The following is a 21,076-nucleotide window of genomic DNA, read 5'->3' as shown; positions in this document are numbered from 1 at the left end:
GAGAGTATTGATAAGGGAAGATGAGGCGCGTAGGGAGGAAAGTAATTGGTCCCATGCATATAGAGTAGCGGAAGTCGTTGGCAGAAGGGAGGGCAATGGGGGTCTGATGTGTTTAGGTATCTTAAGAAGGTCACAGAGAGGAATATTAGGGGAGTGATGTTGTTCAATATCAACCCAGGTCCTAGGTGAGGGGCTTTCAAAATAGTGTTTAGATGGGGCAAGAAGACAGGCTATTTGGTATTGAAACAAGTCTGGGAGGTCCAGTCCTCCGAATGCCCTTGGAATTGACATTTTGGAGCGGGCAATAGCGGGGGTTTTAGATGACCAAATGTACTTCGTCAGAATAGCAGTAGCTTGTTGCATGTACTTCTTAGGGAAAATATAGGGGATGGTGCGAAACAAGTACATTAGTTTTGGCAGGAGCGACATCTTGAATGCTGCCATCCTACCCATCCATGAGATTTCGTATGCTGACCATGATCTGATTAGTGATGCAAGGGAGGTTAGAAGGGGGGCGAGATTAGCCTCAAATACAGCTGTCATGTTAGAAGGGATGTGGATGCCTAGATATTTTATAGAGGTGTCTTGCCAATTATAGGTATATGTGGTTTTCAGTAAGGGAAGGTGGTCTGTAAGGTTGATCGGTAATGCGTCAGTCTTGGATGTATTGAGCTTGTAGTAGGATGCAGCGCTGTAAGAGTCTAATGTCTCGTGGATGTGTGGGAGTGTATGGATAGGGTCTGTCACAAATAGTAGCACGTCGTCCGCAAAGAGGCTTAGTTTATGGTCGGTGGTGCCCACTCGAAGGCCAGGAATGTCAGGGTTGTTACGGATGGACATAGCTAATGGTTCAATGGAAAGGACGAATATTAGGGGTGAGAGTGGGCATCCCTGTCTTGTGCCATTGGTGATATTAAAGGGGGAGGAGAGAAAGCCATTACTGAACACCCGGGCCGAGGGGGAGCTATATAAAGACATAATTGATGTCAATATCCGATCCTTAAAACCAAAGCGAGATAAAACTTCCCGCATGTATTGCCAGTTAAGTCGGTCAAATGCCTTCTCGGCATCTAGTGAGATGAGGAGAAGATCTTGATCTGCAGACAATGAATCTATTAAGTTAAATACTCTCCGTGTATTGTCCGGGGCTTGACGACCTGGGACAAACCCCGTCTGGTCCGGGTGTACCAGCGAGGGTAAGAAGGGATTAATTCGGGATGCTATTAATTTGGCAAAGATTTTGATGTCACTATTCAATAGGGCTATTGGGCGGTAGTTTTGGCACAAGGCTGGGTTCTTACCGGGTTTCGGGATGGTAACAATTCTGGCCTCTAACAGTTCTGGGGGGGTATGCCCTACCGAGGAGATTTCGTTGAACAGGTCTGTGAGGTAGGGGGAGAGCACATCGCTAAAGGTCTTGTAAAAGTCTGTTATGAACCCATCTGGTCCGGGTGCTTTGTTGCGTGGAAGTGACTTTATGACCGACTGGACCTCCATCTGGGACCATGGGGTATTTAATAGGTCAAGTTGTTCCTGGGAAAGTGAAGGGAAGTGTAGGTTTTCTAGGAAACAATTGATAGAGGTGGAGGTGGGCTGTGGTGTGGAAGTGTCCATGGAGAGGTTGTATAGTTTGGAGTAGTAGTCAGCGAACTGGTCAGCGATGTCTTTAGGATTTTGGATTTTCTCTTTATTAGGAGAGGTGATAAATTTTATTCGGTTTCTAGCATGTTGGGCACGTAGTTTTCGGGCTAACATTCTGCCCGACCTGTTGCTAGCAAGATAGAACCTATGCCTTATCCGATTTAAAGCTGATTGAGTGCGGGCAAGGAGCATTTTCTGGAGCTGACTGCGTACTGAGGCCAACTCCAACTTTAGGGAGTTAGAGGGGGTCGACTTATTTCTAGCGTCAAGGTCAAGTAGTTTGGACTCTAAGGCTTTTTGGGTTTCGATGGCCTTACGCTTCAGAGTTGCTCCAGCCTGGATAGCAGCCCCTCTGGTAACCGCTTTGAAAGCGCACCAGTGATTGGTCACCGAGGTGTCTGTCGCTTTATTGTTGGACATATATGATTCTATTGCTTTTAGAATGGTACTTTTGGCCGAAGGGTCTGTTAGTAGGTGGGGGAACAAACGCCAAGGCCTAGGGGGGATTCTAGAGGACAGAAAGTTCCACTGCCATACCACGGGGGCATGGTCCGACCACGTTATGGGGAGGATATCAACTCCTGCAGAGTGTTGGAGGGTCCACTTATCACAGAGAATATAATCAATTCTCGAGTAAGTGTTGTGAACTTGGGAGTGAAAGGTATATTCCCGCCCTGTAGGGTACGTTGTTCTCCAAGTGTCATACAAGTCGAATTCTAAAAGTAGGTTACGCAGGGCTAGCGATTGGTTGTCTGAGTGGGATTGATGGCTGGAGGGAAGGAGGGATTTATCCAGTCGGGGGTCAAGTACCAGGTTAAAGTCTCCTAATAGTATCAGAGAACCTTTTGTGATTTTTTGTACAAGAGTAAAGAGCTTGCGGAGGAAGGCCACCTGATTTGTGTTGGGGGCATAGACAGAGACAATCGTAGTCAGCCTGTCCTCTAATAGGCCAGTTATGATCAAGTACCTGCCATTTTTGTCAGCGGTCTGGGAGTGACATACAAATGGGGTATGCCGGTTAAAGAGAATGGCAACACCATTGCGTTTAAAAGGGCCATTGGCGTAAAAGGCGGTCGGGTAGTTGGAGTCCCTAAATGTGGGGGGGTGAGGTGAGGCAAAATGCGTCTCTTGGATGGCCACTATGTCCGCCTTCTGTTTGTGGAAATATGTCAGGGCCATTCTGCGCTTATGGGGAGAGTTCAGACCTTTAACGTTTAAGGAAATCAACTTAGGCATGGCGGGGCATTAGAGAATGCAGTGGAGATCTAAATACATCCATGAACGGGTAAGCGAGAGAGGGGGTGAGATGGGAGGTATGCAGTCTATGGGGGAGAGGTGGAGAGGGGAGGGGGAGTACAGAGTAAAGATAGGAGGGGAGGTATAGGGAAAGGTAGAACAGAAGGGTCCATACACTAGGACCCGCACGACTACTGCAGGGGAAAAAGGAGGAGTTTTCGTGCAGTAGTATACAGAGAGGTTGGGGGTGGTGGCCTGGCATCTTCCGGGAAGAGGATAGGGGACTAGGCCACCCCTCCAATAACGACATTGTTAACTAAACAAAACATTATATATAACAGTCCGCCTGAGGAACCTAGGAGGAAAAGCAACATAGAGACACGGTATAACAGTAAATACTTCTAACTAAGGTTACGGAGGGAGAAAATGAGAACCCCATCCAGTGGGGAGCTATAATCTATAGAGAAAACCGAAACCTTAAACACGCTAACAGTGTGCTGCTACAGACAGTGAGCAGCTTGGACCCAGTGCCTAAAGGCCTGCACCAGTAGTAGGTAATAAAAACTGATACTTATCGCTAGAGCCTCGACCCACAGTGGGGAGGTGGTGGAGGTCTGATGGCATGGGTAACAGGTATTGGGTAGGAACGGCTGTATAAGAACAACGGTCATCAGGTGTTGGCCCATTCCCGGCGAAGTGGTTGTGGGCGCTGTTGCCCCTGAGGTACAGTGGTGGAAATGTCCCAATCTAGTAGGAGCTTCATTCCGGCATCTAGTGATGATACAGTATATGTGGTGTCTTCATGGGTGATGATCAACTTCACCGGGAACCCCCAGCGGTACCGGATCTCATGATTGCGGAGTGCCTGGGTGATAGGGGCAAACGCCCTCCTGCTGGCTAGGGTTGCAGGGGAGAAGTCCTGGAACACTTGGAGGCCACCGAGTGTGTCCTTTGTTTTTGCATCTCGGGCTGCCTTCAGTAGACGTTCTTTTACTGTATAGAAGTGGACCCGGAGGAGGGTATCCTTAGGTAGGTCGGCCGAGATCGCTTTGGGTCTTGGTAGACGGTGGATACGATCTATTAGAAGATCTTTGGGGTCAGCGGAGGGTAGGAGCCGACGGAACAGTGCTGTGGCATAGCCTTCAAGCTCAGCGTTGGTCACCAACTCTGGGATGCCTCTGATCTTAATATTGTTCCGCCTTGATCTGTCCTCCAGGTCGGCCATTTTGGATTTGAACTGCTCCATCTCGAGTTGCTGACGGTCATATGATGACACCAAAACATTGTGAGATGTGACCAGTTCCTCCATTTTCCTCTCTAATTGGTCTGTTCTGTCACCAATCGCGATTAGTTCAGTTTTTACCTCACGGATGGCCATTTTAAGGTCTTTGGCCAGCTCGGCCTGGAATGCCGAGAAGACCTGGCAGAGGGACTTCACTGTCACTGGTTCATTGGATTCAGCATCTATGCACGCTATTCCAGAGGGGGGACTGTAATCTGCTTGTGCACTCGGGGGGGCAAACATTTGTTTCAGGGGGCTTGATTGTAGTAGAGGGGCCTGTGAGGGTTTCCCAGCAGGCATATTGATCTTGGTAGGGGCCCCCTCCTTGGGCTTCTTTGGAGGCATGGTAGAAACAGGCACTTTTTATATTGGAGGGTAGGGAATGGGGATCAGGCACTCCAGGGGTTCATGCAATAGATGCAGGTTCACATAGGGGAGTAGGTTATAGTCGTCATGGAGAGGTAGCCATGAAGTATTGGCGATCACATTAGGTCCCTCTGGTAGGCTTTAGCGTGGGAGACCTGAGGAGGGGTAGCAGTGTGGAGGGTGACTCAGGCGGCACCCAGGCAGCTGGTGTCTCCGGGGGGGGAAAGAGTTGCCTCTATACCCAGCGGGGTGGGGACACGGGGGCCCGGAGCAGGGTAGGTATAGAGTGGTGCTGTGCCCTTTTTTAATCACACATCAATAGGAGCTTCCAATATAATCTCAGCTTTTTAACATAGTACTCCACTGGAGTATGGAAGCATTGAAGGCAGGGGGTGATGAAGAGTGAAGCTGATCAGAGGATCCAGACCTGGACCAGCCTGGGTCTGACTCTCTGAATCCCCACTCTATAACACTGTAAGCTGATATTTCCAATCCAAGATGGCTGCCGTCTGTGTAAAGCTTTGTGAGAAGAGCTCCTGCTGGGCTCTTTTAACAGGTGTGAGGGGCTCAGTTCCTTAATTGGGGGGGCCCACGGGCCCTGGGGGACCTCAGGGAAGCCACCCAATGATGTTAGGCTGGTTAGGGGGGGTCTGGTGCACTCGTGACCGATTCCCACGGCCCTGGAAGTGCGGCCTGGGTAAACTGCAAAATCTAGCCCCCGGCTTCTGGAGCAAGAGTAGGCCGCAATCTGCGGGAGCCTCCTGCTTGGTTCCCCAATTCAGCAGACCTTACTCTGCTATGCCTACCGTGTGCTGGGGCCAAGATGAGTCAGTAGGGGGGACAAGGAGGTGCTGGAGATCAATTTATTAAGTTTCAGTCAGTTGCAGGGTGCTGAGCTCCTGCAATGCACGTCTTCTCAGCTCAGCAGCCAGGCCACGCCCCCCAATATTTAATTTTTAACATAAAACTCTAGAGACAATAGCAATGAAGCATTTTTTAATCTCAAATTTGATCCTTGATTTAAGGTGTCAACGGATTTACAATATATTTGATTTGTGCATTATGTGTACAAAAGCATTTTTTCTGCTAGCTTATCTGCATTTATAAATGATGCACCTTTTTAAAGAGACTGCCCAAAATAAAACGCTCATACTATATAAGCATTGTGCTGCCCTTTTCAGAGGTCTTCCAGAGTGCCACTTGGTTGCTCTAGCAACATTATGTTATGCAATCTATATAATAAACGGAATCGGGAAGTTTTAGATGAGATAAATCTGGTTAAAAACTGCAGGACGAAACACATTTGAAGGAGTTTGGAAAAGTTGCACATTGATACTTCCTGGCCACTATTTGTTACACTTGTTTATATACCAATTACCACTCTCCGTTCCACTCCTTTTATCTGCTAATGTAGTTTTGGCAGACAGGGCCAGGCTGATTCATAGGGGCACAAGTAAAATCCTCCTCTTTTAATGTCAAGTTTCAGTGGACTCAAATTACAAAGTTATGCTGGCCACACATCAGACCAACTTTCCTCCAACCATCCAACTAGTTGCTTGGATGGAATAAAAATATGGTACTGGATGGGAGCAAAGGACAATCAGAAATGTGCTCACAAACCCAGGAAAATGGACAAAAACGTTCAGTCAAATTGTTTAAATCAAACAGGTTCAACTACAGTACCATGCCTGAGAGACAGTTTTTGTCCTTTTCCAGATTTTGGGAGCAAATTTCTGAAGTAAATATTACATTTGCACTCATCCAGTACCATATTTTTATTCCATCCAATCAACTAGTTGGATGGTTGGAGGAAAGTTGGTCTGATGTGTGGCCAGCATTATTACTCAATTCATTACCTGGTAGAGCAGAAACACAGGCCATTTCCTCTAAAATGGTGGGCCAAACCACCTCTTGCAGTTGGCCACATTTCTTAAACATGGGCCCCTACCACTGCCATACCCTAGTGAGCCCTTCATACCCCATTCCAACACTGACTGCAGGCACAGTACAACCAGGTGTGATTGTAACAATAAGCACCCTGCCTCTAGCCCCTTCCCTCGTGTATAAACCCATTGCAGTCACAAAACACAGCTCATACTCATCGTTAGAAAGAGAAAATGCATAAATAAAAGACAACTAGCTGATGTGAACGGTTTCAACTGACAAAGGTTTGCTGGGCAGAACATTTTACCCCTTTTCACCACCTTAGGAGTCAATACCTCATAGTATCCATGCTTAGAGGGTTGCTGCACATAACTGACATTTTCCAGACTACACGGCAGGTCACATGATCCAGGTTTCCCGGCAGGTGAACAGGCAGAGTTGACCAACTTTTACATTTTCAAAGAGCTCAATGGTTATGCATTATGATTGGCAGATGTTTTGTCACAGAACTCAAAACAATAATTTACAACATCCATTTAATTAGGCACATCTATGGACCCAACAGCTTTAATTTGATAAATGATGTGCCCTGTTCAAGGTAACAGCTTAAAAGAATAAGTCACCTCATAAAAGTCACTGTTACGCTTGCTATTAATATACAGGTTGAGTATCCCTTATCTGAATATCCCAAAACATTCCGAAAACTGTAGCGCTTCTGAAGATGGGACCCCCCCTCCCCTGCACCGTTTTTCATACTCACCTCGCCCCTGATGTCTTCCAGATTAGTCTTCAGCGGCATCCCTGGTCCCAAGAATGCAGTGCACATGTGCGCCAGTGATGTCCCCAGCACACCAACGTACATGTTCAATGCATACTTGGAACCAGGGATGCCCCTGAAAATAAATCCGATGGTCACCGTGGACATCAGGAGACACCATGGATGTCAGGGGAGCAGGTGAATATGTAAATAAATAAAAATAAATATTCCAAAATGCGCAATAATCCCTTATCCAAAATACTCTTGGTCCTGAGCATTTGGGATAAGGGATACTCAATATACACATATATCAAAATATAAATACAAATTTTAATAAAAATACAGTAAGGATTCTGGGATCTGGTACTCTTGCTTCTAAACTGAATCACAGATCTTACTATGTACTGTCTTTACCCCTAGGTACAAGTTACTGCAATTTAAACAGGAGGAACTTCAGAGCTAAGAATTGGCTACATTCCTTCCTCAGATACTTATACTTTTTCTCACCGTGGCCAAAAAGGCCATTATGAAATAAAAAAAAAAGTTGTTGTTTGTTTAAACATGCTCAGATTTATATCCTTTAATTTTGCTGGCCATTCTATGTGTCATTGATCACTGTTTTCATCCACTGTATGTCCCTATTGCATTGTGTTATTACCTGATGTACACTTGCTAGTACCTATGCTACTAACTCTTGCAAAAAGCTGTGGAAACATTGTCTTGTGATTTTTTTTTAATCCTTTTTTATGGTAATAAACAAATGTTGTTGTAAAAATAGATCTTAAGCAAAAAAATCACAAAAATCTCATTTTAAATATTAGTATATTAAAGTAAATTAAAGTAAAAATTTCCATGTTCTGTCACATAAAGCTGTATATTATATTTTAAAGTAGGGATTACATTTTTTTTACATTATTTGAATTATAATAACCTAAAATAAATTGAATTTGTATGTATTGAAGATATACTGTATCCTGCTAGATTTTGTCATCATGTAGATGTTACAAAATTCAATAATGATTTAGACGTGGTTTATGCAGAACTTGGTCTTCTTCCCTACTGTATATTATCCTTGGGAACAAAAATACTGCAAATGTCATTTAGACAGAGTATTGAAGCAGGAAATGGTAGAGGACAGGAAGTTTTCACACTCACCGGCCAACCAATTCCTTCTATGTTATGTACAGCGGAAAAGCTGTGCCACACAATCATTACCAAAAGAAACGGATGCCTAAAACATTCAAACTGGATTATAAAAAAGAATAAACAAAATACTGAACAGTAATATGCAGGTTGAGTATCTCTTATTCAAATATCCATTATCCAAATTATTCAGTAAACCATACTTTCCAAAAAATTATTTTATTTTTGTTAAAAATGTACTGGTACTACTGGGAAAATTATATGTAAATGGCACTAAATATGTGCATGATTGCTTGGCATTCAAATTCAGTGTCTGAGATTGTACACAAAATATGTTTCGTGTTTTAAAACCTTGTTTCATGCACAAATAAAATATATTTATGTGCATTTCATGTGTTTATACAACATAAATGCAAGATACCTCATTCAAATATACAAATATTCCAAAATACGTAATAATCTGTTATCCAAAATGCTTCTGGTTCTGAGCATTTTGGATAAGGGATACTCAACCTGTACTAGTAAACCTAGCAAACATAGCAAATGTTCATAAGATTTTACTGTGGGGTCTTTTTTTTTTTTTCAAAATTCTGTTGGCAGGGTTCGGTGTCCTCACAATACCTGAGAATTGTCATTTAGTGCCAATTCTTTCTTTGTAATAATTACATGGACAGCTGATCGGTCTTTTTCCTTTACGGTTTTTCCTTTAAAAATGCTAGGATTCTGGTCAAATAGCTCAGAGACGTCAAGGCTCCAGCCCCACGTGCTTTCCATTTAATGAAAATAATTCTAAAATATGTAAAAATCCATGGCAAATATAAAAGCATACCTATAAACATGAAATTATCTTACACATTGGTGCAGTGCATCTACAATTATTAAACAAAATGCCACGTGTTGTAATAGTGCCTAGCTAATCCAAATAACTAATTTAGGACATCCATACTTGCACATAGTAAAGTTACTCTGTTAATAACAAATTAAAAACCAAACCAGCACAAATATTTTTCTAAATAAATACAGTAAATTTAAAATATCCTGTTTACATCAAGATCAAAAGAGACTACAGAACATAGTATGTGTGTTTAACAAGAAATATCAAAAATACATCTAAAATACATTTACATTTTTTTTACGTCTAATCAAAGTTGTCAGATATATACATTGACTAATGATGAATGTTTTTCTAGAAAAAAAAAAGATCTTTATATGTCATTGTCAAATGTCTCCTTATACAGCTCATGAAAAAATTATTCAGTGCATGTAGTAAATCTGAGGACTATGAAAGTAATGGGGGGAAAAAGCAAGCAAATGAAACATTTCAATAGATGTTCTGTTGTCAATTTTTTTTTGCTCAAGATTTAAATTGGGACTGTTCAGAGTAGAAAAAATCTCATTGATGTACATATACAGATAACTCAGTAATGCTGTCAAATAAAGATGGAGATGCTACAAAGTTTAGATACAGTCAGCTAGCATATGGGATAGCTATAGGTTAGAGGATGTACAATCAAAATAGACTTTCTTATTTGCAAATTTAATAGGTAAAAGTGGACACATTTCTATTAAATTCAGTGAACCAAAAAGCTGCAACCTAAATATTGGTTCATCTCACAAAATGGCTTCCACTGTGTATAGGTGGTGGGTCTATGTGAAGCACTTAAGGCTGATATTACTACAGGATTACACCATCTCTTCTTTTTCTCATTTTTACTTTTTTACTCACAGCACTGCAGAATCATACTTACCAAGTTGCACACATCAGGCATAAAACAGTACAACATTAAACAAAAAATATAGAAACAATTGGGTCTTTACTTTGACAGATCTTGTAACATTACAAAAACAAAAAAATATAATTATTTAAAAAATATCGGTGTTCTTTAACAAACAAAATATTTATTACATAAAAGTATAGTGACTCTGGTTTAAAAATACCCTACCTACATTTAACAAATAACATGACATGCATTAAGTCTGGCAAATACCTCTTTGAGGTAAACATATAAATCAAAATGGTAATTGCTGCTGGTATAGAGACCAGTATCTTCACCTTTAATTCCCAACGTTATATTTCAAGCTTTTCTAATGGGCTGCTCTTATTCTATACCTTTCAGACTGAAGTGTGTTTCATCGTAGATCATTCATCATTATGGTATTTTTCTATTCATTTAGCTCCAGAAACAATTACCATGCTCAACTGATTTATCCAAAAATTGGAATGTCCATTCTACATATAACTAACTACAGACAGTCAGTAGAAGATATTTGTAAGAGTGAAACCTTGTCCCCCTCTCATTTTGACAAATTGTCACTGCACGTTTTTGTTTCAAAGCCCCACAAAACAAAGTTTTTGTACAATATCGAATAATGAAAAGCTTAAAAGAGGGGATAGTCCTTGAAAATTCAATAAATTTGCAAATTTTCCGTTTTTGTTTTAAATTAATACACTTTTCTAAAAGCATTTTAAACTAAACACATTTGATAAAGCAAAGCATAACTAAATTTGTACATATTTTTAAGACCAAGGGGCATATTTATTAAGCTTGGAGAAGAGATAAACTGGAGATAAAGCGGAGAAAAGGTAAAAGGAGATAAAGCACCAGCCAATCAACTCTCATCTGTCTTTTTCAAACACAGCTGATTGGCTGTGCTTTATCTCCTTTTACCTTTTCTCCACTTTATCTCCAGTTTATCTCTTCTCCAAGCTTAATAAATCTGCCCCCAATTCTTATAACATCATATTTCATATTACATTTATTAGAACAATTTGGGGGGTATTAAATCCCAGCCGATATTTTTGCCAGGCAAAGAAACGCCCAAGATTTGCCTTTTCAGTATTTAATCACATGCATTTACACCCATTTTTAAGTACATTTTCACCCATGCCTTTTCACTTTTTTTGGGGTAGGCGAAATGGCATGGGCGAAAATGGCCGCAATATGGCCGAAATTGCAGAGAATTTGGAAAATCCATGTGAATTTGCAGCAGTTTCATTGATACACACTGTTTTCACCAATGCTGGATTTTTCACCAGCACTGGGTTTGAATAGGCAAATCGAATTAGCCCAAAAAATACAGGCGAAAGCGGACTTTTTTTGCTTGCTAAAAATTGACCAGGATTGAATACCCACCTTTGTGCCTTAAACATTTACTGAATATTATTTGCTATGGAAAAATAAACTATTGCATTCATACTCCTTATCAAACCATAATATAATAAAAGGAATACTACACCGAGTGCCCAGGATCATGGTATACACAGCACTGTTCCCAATAAATGTAAGTACAGCTCTACCACACACTTCAAAATGTTAATTGTTCAAATTACAACGGAACCTACTTTAATGAATAGCAATAACATAAGAAAGGAGTGCATGGAGTGTGTGTTACTCAGTCCTCACTGGATCCAGACAATACTGCGTTGCTGTTCCTTACAAAGCATGTGTGCTTTTTCCATGGCTATTTGTGGTGTTTTTGTGGTCATCGCAATAAGCCCAGAAAACAGGGAATGACTTTTGGGGACTTTTTAAAGCTAGATTTTCATGCTCCAAAAAAAATTAAAAAAGAGCGCTACCAAGAAAATATGCAAAGTAGTTGTTACACTCCTAGACAAACTCGCCACGGAAAGGAAGCAAGTTGATGTTTTGCTGTTGCCAACGATAGCGCAGCCGACACAAAGGCTGGTCTTCTGCATTCTCAAACTCACTGAAGCCCAGTTGGTTGAGCACATCATAAACTCCAGCTTTGGATGCCACCTAAAAAATACAAAAAAAGACATAACATCTATAGATTTTTTACTGAAAATATATAATACAATGGCTGCGTATGCATCCTGTTATTTTGTTTAATTGTGATACATTGAACATAGTGCAGGACATTATCACAACAATATCACCCTGGAATTAACAACTAAGTGGTATCAGAGAAATGCGTGCGTGTAGTGCACTGTTTCCCAACATCAATCCTCAAGGCCCACTAACAGTGCAGATTTTAAGGGTAGCCATACATAGAGGGTATTCAATTCCCGCCGCTATTTCCGACAGGGGAATTATCGGCAGGCGCCTTTCCAACAAGGCCCCTTTTTTTGCTGATCAGCAGGCGGAATATTGAATCCCGTCTGCCGATAAACTGGCAAGCGAACAGTGTTCCGACTGTTGGGACGTCCCGACAGTCGGAACCCAGGATTGAATACCCTTAAGTCTTGCCTAGTTTTATATCTAATGTGCTTAATTTTTTTTAGTCACAACATATAGGGGGATATCCTGTCATCCCTGAAGCCTATTCGGATGAGAAGAATGGCTGGATATCCTGATTAATGACCAATGGTCATAACGTGTTATCTGATTAGTGGCTATTTTTTTCAGCCAAAAACAGACCTGTGACTGGGCAAACACACATGGATTGTAGATACAGTAAGTCCCCGTTCCCATGTGTTATCGCGGGTCCCAGCAGCTGCTTATCGGTGATTCTGATTCATGTGCATTAGGGACTCACAGCATAATCCCCTATAGCAGCAGATATCGCGGAAAATTATGTTGGTATTGGTGCTAATAACATGGCCATGGCTGAACCTATTAGTGATGTCAATAGGATATCCCCAAAGCATAATTATGCCATGCAGTGGGAGATCCCGAGGAACTCCAATACCATCTTTTGAATCTGTATATGGAGCGCTCTACTGTGGTGCCTCTAGCACAATGTGGTCTGTATTTCAGTACTGATATGCAGACCAGACCTGTGCTAAAAGCACCACAGCAAAAAGCAATACTCCAGGCAGGGAAGAGAAACTGCGCAGGTTTGGAAAGAGACATTCTAGTGTTCTAGAATGAACACTCTTTCTGTATGCAGACTCAAAAGGGGGAAAGTTATGAAGTTGGGAGATACATTTCACATGGGATGTTTCTATGGGCAACCAATCAGAATCAACTTATTTATTTAGCACCTTCTATAAAATAATAGAAAGTATCTGGTCAGTTGCCCATAGCAACATCGCATATAAAATAGAACTCTCATCTTAGTAAAGTTTGCCCAAAGACTTATATAAACGTGGTATATACAGTACCAAATTAATCAGCACCATGTTCATATTGCGTAGTTGCTAAGATGCCCAACAGTGTGGCTGGACAAAGATCTATGATGACATATCTGTATCATTAGACGTAATCTAGCCATAATATCCATTTAATCGACAACACCTCATCGTGTGTACACACCATAACACATAGTTGTCCCGGATTAAAAGGGATATCACAGCAATTTTGATTAACTTTCCTGATCCACATCTTCAAGCTGCACTACTGAGCTCAGTATTCATTCACCTTGTTTCCACTTTTAAATACTAACCACAGTACAGGATTTAGAATTACCAGCTAGTATATTTTTTTATTCCAACTTCGCAAAGACATACAATGCTCATGGCTTCGATATGTTCCTTAGTAAGTTAGGACATGCTAAATGGAGATGCCACAGCAAGACAAACCGTTACCTATATGAACAGCTGCATCTGCAAATACACAATTGGGGCAATGTAACAAATATTCTAAATAATGTAGAAGTTGCTCAAGCAACCAATCTGCTTTTATCTGTAACTTTAGATAATGTACTTGAGAAATGCTAGCTGGTAGGCGATTGGTTGTCTGCTCTTCGGCAGACTTGATACATCTTCACTAATACGGCAGTACAAAAGCTTTCAGAACAGAAACATACGTGACAAATACATGTAATAAAAGAAAAATGAAAGTGTTTTGGATGGCATTATATCAGATTAGTTTAATGGAAACCAACAACACTGTCTACTAAACAAACTCTTGTAATATGAGGAGTCGGTGCAAATTTTAAGCCTTATTTCTTATTCCGAAACGAATCATCAACAGAGCCCTTGTCTTCAGCCCTTCTGCTGCGCTGGACTGCAGGGAATGTGTACCGTTCTACCAGTCACATTAATACTGTAAGGGACAGGAGCCTACATGTTTGCAGCCAGCACATTTATCCTCTAAGTTATGAATAAGATGCACTGTTAAAGATCCTGAGAGAGTAACAATTGGCATCTATAATCTGCAGCACTCCAGTAATACGTTTCACTGTAGATTTGGGGAGGCACCGGGAAAAGAGGGTGTGGAGGTCTGGCTGGTTTACAGAAAGGTTTTGGCAACTAGCCAAAGAAGAGTAATAGATCTCCCCCCTCATTATGCCACAAGCTCTCTTTCTAAGTCTGGATTTCATGCATTTGCAGTGTAGACCTTATATCTTAAGCTATAAAGACATCTAGTAAACAATACAATCATCATAAACCTGCAATTCCAATGGGACATTAAGGTCGTAATGATTTATCTTATGGTCCTTGGATTTTCTATCTTTAAATCTAGAGTTTTATATTTTAAATCAAAATGCTGATTTGCCAATAGCAGATTTTGCAGCTACTGTATAGTGTACTGATGAGTATACTTACCATACAGCCTAAAAAGAACCCCTGTGAGAGCAGCACGTGTACAGTAACTCACAGCATTTATAGCCCCAGGTCTCTTGCCGTTTTAAACTAAATAAATTCCCGGCAGATTGCCTTGATTAGTTTATCTTATTACTGATTACTTATTATAGTTATATTATAGATGTGACCTATCAAACTACATATTTCATGTTCCTATCTCGCCCCCTCGTGGCTAACTGAATCGACCCCTCTGAGCCAGTTAAATGTGAAAATGCACTGCTCTGCATTTCCACCAAAATGTGTATGTCCCTGCATAGCCAGCTACATACATTCCAACAGGTCATAATAGTTTTTAGGGAGCTGAAAGCGATCAGCTGCTAAGCCGATGCATCGCTCTAGTCATACACGATCATATCAATGCGAACATCAGAAGATTGAAACTTCCGTAATGTCATCTTTAATAAATGAGTCTAAAGCCACATACACAATAGAAGAGAGTGAAAGATATAGTTCAGGAAGAGCTTTCTGAATGGTATCTTTCACAATATTGTCTAGTGTGTACCCTCAAAATCATTAACCATGCATGGTCCTGCTTGTCGTTAATGATGATTGTTTACCGAACATGCAGGTCAATTTGGCAATATAGCAAAATGACCTGCATGTTTAGCGGACCCTGGTGGATGCACAATATCACCTGCCCGCGCACGATATAGTTAACTATATTGGCCACCATGGGTTAGTGAGTATGGGGCTTAACATATGAGGGCTGATTGAAAAATAATGTTTTTCTGTTCTGGTAATGCTGGTTATTGTGAAGCTCATACATCCATGTGTCTGAACCTGCAGGTGGACTGCAGTGCCGAATTTCCCATTAGACCCGTGAGGCACGTGCCTAGGGGCAGCACATGTTTGGGGGCAGCACTTGGATAGTGAGTACTATCATCCTGAAATGTACCAGTAACTGCAAAATGATTCCAGTGTACTGCACCAGGTTCCATCTTAAATAGAGTGTAAATGGATAGGACATGCATATACTGCCCCTGTAAGTTGTCCTACTTAGTAAATATGTATACATAATAAAAATAAATTGTTACAGTTGGTGGCTTTTTTTATTATTCTATAAAATTGGAAATCATCAAATGAGGGCTTATAACTAATCAATAAAAATAATACAATTAGGCAGGGGGGGCGGCCATTATTTTTTTGACTACGGGCGCCCTCACCACGAAATCCACCCCTGGTGGACTGCCATAGTTTTCTCTGTTTGGTAACAGAGATCTTTATATGTTTAATAAAGGTGGATGAGGAAGATGTGTCTGAGAGATTACATTAGAGATGTGTGCCTGAATTTTGTGTTAAACTTGAAAAAATTTAAAATGAGACTACTGAAATATTATGGCAAGCATATAGTTTAGACACAGTTAGCTGTGTGGCAGTTTCATTATTTTTCAATCAACCTTCATACTTTATTAAGGTCCATACACACTGGGCAACTATGTCCAGCGTGTATGACAGCGATGACCGTTGTCATTGCTGCGGGGAAAGCCGCTCAGTGCAAACACACACTGTTGCATACATAAAATAGGGATTCTCTTACACAATCAGGCAGAGAAAAAGAATTGGTAATTTTCAAGCTCCAGGCAGGCAGACTTGGGTTTTTTCTGTCTGAAAGGGTTGACCTGAGTCTAAAATGCCAGGGCTTTGACCCTGGAATTTACCAGGGTATTTCCTGCATCATAATTTAAAAAAAAAAACAGGTCACAAACTATCTGAAAGGGTGCAACCCGGGTTTTATGCCTCAGGTCACTGAAAAACAGCTCTGTTGGATGACCTGGCAGGGTGCTGGCTGATTGTCTGTGTGGGTGTGGCACTGTTGTCTGAGGTAATTAGGGAGCTGCAGATGAGAGAGCATGGGGCACTGAGCAAGGCGCACGCACACATACAGTGCGCAAGCATGGCGCACTAAGCAAGGCGCGCCTCATCTCTGTGCTCAAAAAAACTGTCCTTTTCTTATGACACACAATATATTGCAGGGATAACCAGGCTTCTGTGTGACAGGGGTCGACCCTGGAAATTCCCGGGCTAAATGGGCTATGACAATAGTACAATGGATGACAATTGAGACTGCGCTCAGAGCAGCTATCAAGTGGAAATATCAAGGATAGTGGGTCGCCAAACCCTCTAGAACAAATATGGAAAAACAATAAGATATCTCTTTCTCAAAACAGCGCTCTTACCACCTCTAAAAATGTTTTTTAGGGGGATGATATGGAAAGTTCTCAGTTTCTTGTTCTTCTCGAATTTTCTTCCCGCATCGAAGATATGGAAAAAAATGAGAAGAGTATAATAGTGTAGCGAGTCTAGATAATAGGATTTTTCAAACGGGGTCCCAAAATATTCCGCTCTGGGGTGTGACGAAAATATTTTCTTATGGGGTCACCGTGGTGTCAAAGATGTTGATTCCTGCTTACACTTGCTTACATAAAGTGAGACGTCGCCATACACATAAAGGTTTCTTTTCACCGTTTTCTCATTTATACCTTCTTCTCTTATTTTTTCCTCTCAAATGAGTTTATGAAATATAAACACGGAGGAACGATATCAGTGGGTGCCAATGTGAAATTCTGAATAAATATTACCCAACGGTCATACTACATACCCAGTAGGTCTATGGGGTATCTTGATATGAGGAGTAACAGAAATTACAAGTAAGCAAAACGTGAGCATCTGCTTGAAAACTTAAGGAAAAAGATACCTTTGTATATATGGTGATGTTTTGTTATATGTAAGCATAGTGTAAGCAATTCTTACTTTTAGAACACAAGGGTGGTCCCTTTTCTAAAAGTTACCTACACACCCCATAGACCTACTGGGTATGTAGTATGACCGTTGGGTAATATTTATTCAGAATTTCACATTGGCACCCACTGATATCGTTCCTCCGTGTTTATATTTCATAAACTCATTTGAGAGGAAAGAATAAGAGAAGAAGGTATAAATGAGAAAACGGTGAAAAGAAACCTTTATGTGTATGGCGACGTCTCACTTTATGTAAGCAAGTGTAAGCAGAAATCAACATCTTTGACACCACGGTGACCCCATAAGAAAATATTTTCGTCACACCCCAGAGCGGAATATTTTGGGACCCCGTTTGAAAAATCCTATTATCTAGACTCGCTACACTATTATACTCTTCTCATTTTTTTCCATATCTTCGATGCGGGAAGAAAATTCGAGAAGAACAAGAAACTGAGAACTTTCCATATCATCCCCCTAAAAAACATTTTTAGAGGTGGTAAGAGCGCTGTTTTGAGAAAGAGATATCTTATTGTTTTTCCATAAATGGGCTATGAGCTTTGAGCAGTGTCCTACCCAGGCTTTTATGGAAAATCCCGGGTTTTGGGGATTTTTCTGTCTGAAAGTGGTATAAGGCAATAGTAATCAAATGTTAATTGCTACTAACATGGTCATCTGTAGGGGGCTGTGCTGCAGGTGCTACATCTATGTAGTTGTGTTGTTAATGTTAAACATGTATGTAACCATACTAAATCTGCGGCACATGTGTTTAAATCCTCCAATCCCGGTGGGTAATCATTGTCTGCACTATGCAGCGGCTGTATGTAGCATATGCAATGTGTTCTGTGATCTGTAGCATTTTGAGAACTTGGAAGCATGGGCTTGGCAAACCTGGATCTGTGGAAAATATTTAAAATGTTGGCAGCTAGGTCATGTGTGTAGCACACAGCGTGTCGATCTATGTAGGATGTAAATGACAAGTGGAGGGGGAAAAAAAAGAAAAAAAAGATTAGCTCTTACTTTCCATCTTGTGGGATTTCAGAATTTTGAAGGGTTTGTTATATTTTGCTCAGCGTGTTGCCTTTGGCAGCTGCTGCACATGTTACAATGTTTCCTTGTTGTCAGTGAAAATGCAGAACTTTATTAAGTGGGCGAGACTGATAGGAGCTTAGTGAAAGGACCTCCTTTCATAAAAATGACATATTCTGCAGTTGGTTCCTAAAGGATCAGATTCATACAAGAATAATGAATGGAATAAAGGCCAATAAGGTCCAACAAGACAAATAAATAGGAGAGAAACACCTACATACGGGGTCATATAAAGCGACGCTACGGGACAAAAGTAATGGTCACTAGACTTAAAGCAGCAATTAATTTGAAAGCAAAACCAACCTGGTTTATTAGATTATCACAGTCTATTACATTTAGCCCTACATCTGCTCGGAGGAAGTTACACAGTTGATACGCACTGTGTCCACAGTAAAAATGTCAACAAGAGAGTGCCAACATGGTAGCGTTGTTCATTAACCCTTTGAGTGCCAAGTGAATTTGTCAAAATCAATTTTTTTTTATTTATCATAATGACCTGCAATGCTTACCTTATATAGGAAATCTAATCTTTTTTTTACATAACATTTTTTTATTTGAAGTTATGTAATAAATGTGCACCACGCTGGCATTTTTTAGTGGATATTTTGTGCATCTCACAGTGATGGTGGCACTCAAAGGGTTAAAGTGTTTCACCTGCGCTGCCATAACTTTAAATACGATTAATAAACCATCATGTTTACAGTTATGAAGCCAGCATGGTTAAAATGCTTTAACCACTTGCTTGGTGTAGTTGCATCAGCCTATCTGCAGAGGTAGCACATCAGGTGGCTGCAGAGATGAGCAGCCGGCCAGGAAAATGCAATGAGCCCTCTGTTCCTGTGTACACTCAGTGGCTGCTTCACTCGGCAGACACTAGGGAAGTGAAATAAATAAGCAGTTATGTCCCTGTATATACCTGGTGGCTGATTCGCTCCACTGACACCAGGGAAATCTAATGAAAGGAGCCAATATGTCTGTGTGTACCCAGCGGCTGCTCCTCTCTGTAGCCACCAGAGAAATGTAAAAGCAGCAGCTTTCTAGCTTCCCAATGTACAACCGGAGGTTGCAGAGAGAATAAGTCACCAGGAAAATGATGCTCTGCTCATGGATGGTCCAAAAGATCTGTCACCGTTTATTTGTTTTTATACTGTATATCGGTATGAAAAAAACAAAAACAAAAAAAACACAAATTTCTGAGCAAGGTTTGCTAAAAATATTACATATTTTAGTGGTAAAGTAACATTACTACAAGACGGGAATTGTCCTTCCGACATTATGTTGCTGACATTGTCACTGTCAACACCATAAGTGTTGACTAATTATACCATACCCTCTGTATGGTTGTACATAAATTTGACCAAAAAACAGTTTTGTAAACCGCAAAGGCCCTAGCTAATATATAGATCAGGGGTGTCAAACTCAAATTCATCGGGGGCCGCATCAGCAGTTTGGTCACCCTCAAAGGGCTGGTTGTATCTGTAGGACTATGTGTCCACTCTTTATTATCATAAATTATTGTCACTGCATTCAATTATTGTATACTCAGCAGTAGCATTTCCCTCCTGCTATTGCTGTGAACTGCAGTGCATTAGGGCACACGCTGCCTGCACAGGGGGGCAGCACTCAGTCTTAGGGCATATGTCCTGCTTATTATCATGGGACACAGCAATTAATGATGGGCTGCAATGTGCCAGTGCACACACACACACATAGGCAGAGAGTTTGACACTTACCCGCTCTGATGCGTCCACTCCAGTCTGAGCTGCTCCACCACCAAGGACACAGCTGCGCTCTCACAAAGGCGCATTTCCCCCTCCCTCCTGTGAGTAGCGCTCCTCGCACTATCTATCCAGGAGTGGGGGGCAGCGTGCTCCCGGTCACTGTGCAGTGCACACTCAGCAGTAAGTGACCTGGAGAGCACAGCAGCAGCAGCACTATTCACCACGACGGACCTGCTTTTTCCTCTCTCTGGCTCCTATACAGCAGGTGGGAGCGGAGGAGGGGTTGACGACTGGCGGCACTGCGCTAGAGGGCAGACATTCTCTGGCTTGTAGGCTGCCGCGCATGTGCTGAAGAGGCGGATTTCTTGTTTAAAAAAAAATAAAAAAATCGAGAATAAAAGGTGAAGGCTGGCGGCGGCTGCGCAGGCCACATGAAGAGGTCTGGCGGGCCGGATTTGGCCCGTGGGCCTTGTGTTTGACACCCCTGATATAGATGAAGACAGTAGGGTGAACTCATTCCTGGTTTTTAGAGATTATTTCAATATCCCATTCAAAATAGAACATCTCATTTACAAGCACTTGTTCGTAAGAGCAATTAAACTTCCTCCCCTATGCTTTTCCATACAACATATGCACACAACTATATGTCGACTTTTCAGTATCATTGACCGCATCTGCTTGCGCCTGCACACATGGTTTGGGGATGGACACTTGTTAGACAAGTACAGTGA

The 21,076-nt window shown here is 41.5% G+C and overlaps 1 protein-coding gene across 2 annotated transcripts in view; it reads right to left on the bottom strand.

Annotated features, from left to right (window-relative positions):
- Positions 1 to 11,871: 11,871 nt before the first annotated feature.
- The window catches only part of PALD1 (phosphatase domain containing paladin 1), a 237,769-nt gene continuing 228,564 nt past the window's right edge, over positions 11,872 to 21,076 (bottom strand). For both annotated transcript variants that reach the window (XM_083148482.1, XM_083148483.1), the window contains one exon: positions 11,872 to 12,067. In XM_083148482.1, coding sequence (XP_083004608.1) covers positions 11,918 to 12,067 — 150 coding nt within the window. In that variant the 3' untranslated portion in view covers positions 11,872 to 11,917. The remainder of the gene's footprint in view (positions 12,068 to 21,076) is intronic.

The sequence above is a fragment of the Crinia signifera genome, chromosome 6 (assembly GCF_055691185.1).
Source record: "Crinia signifera chromosome 6, ASM5569118v1, whole genome shotgun sequence".
Taxonomy (NCBI): domain Eukaryota; kingdom Metazoa; phylum Chordata; class Amphibia; order Anura; family Myobatrachidae; genus Crinia; species Crinia signifera.
Note: the sequence above shows the minus strand (reverse complement) of the source record. Positions and strands in the feature narration are given on the sequence as shown.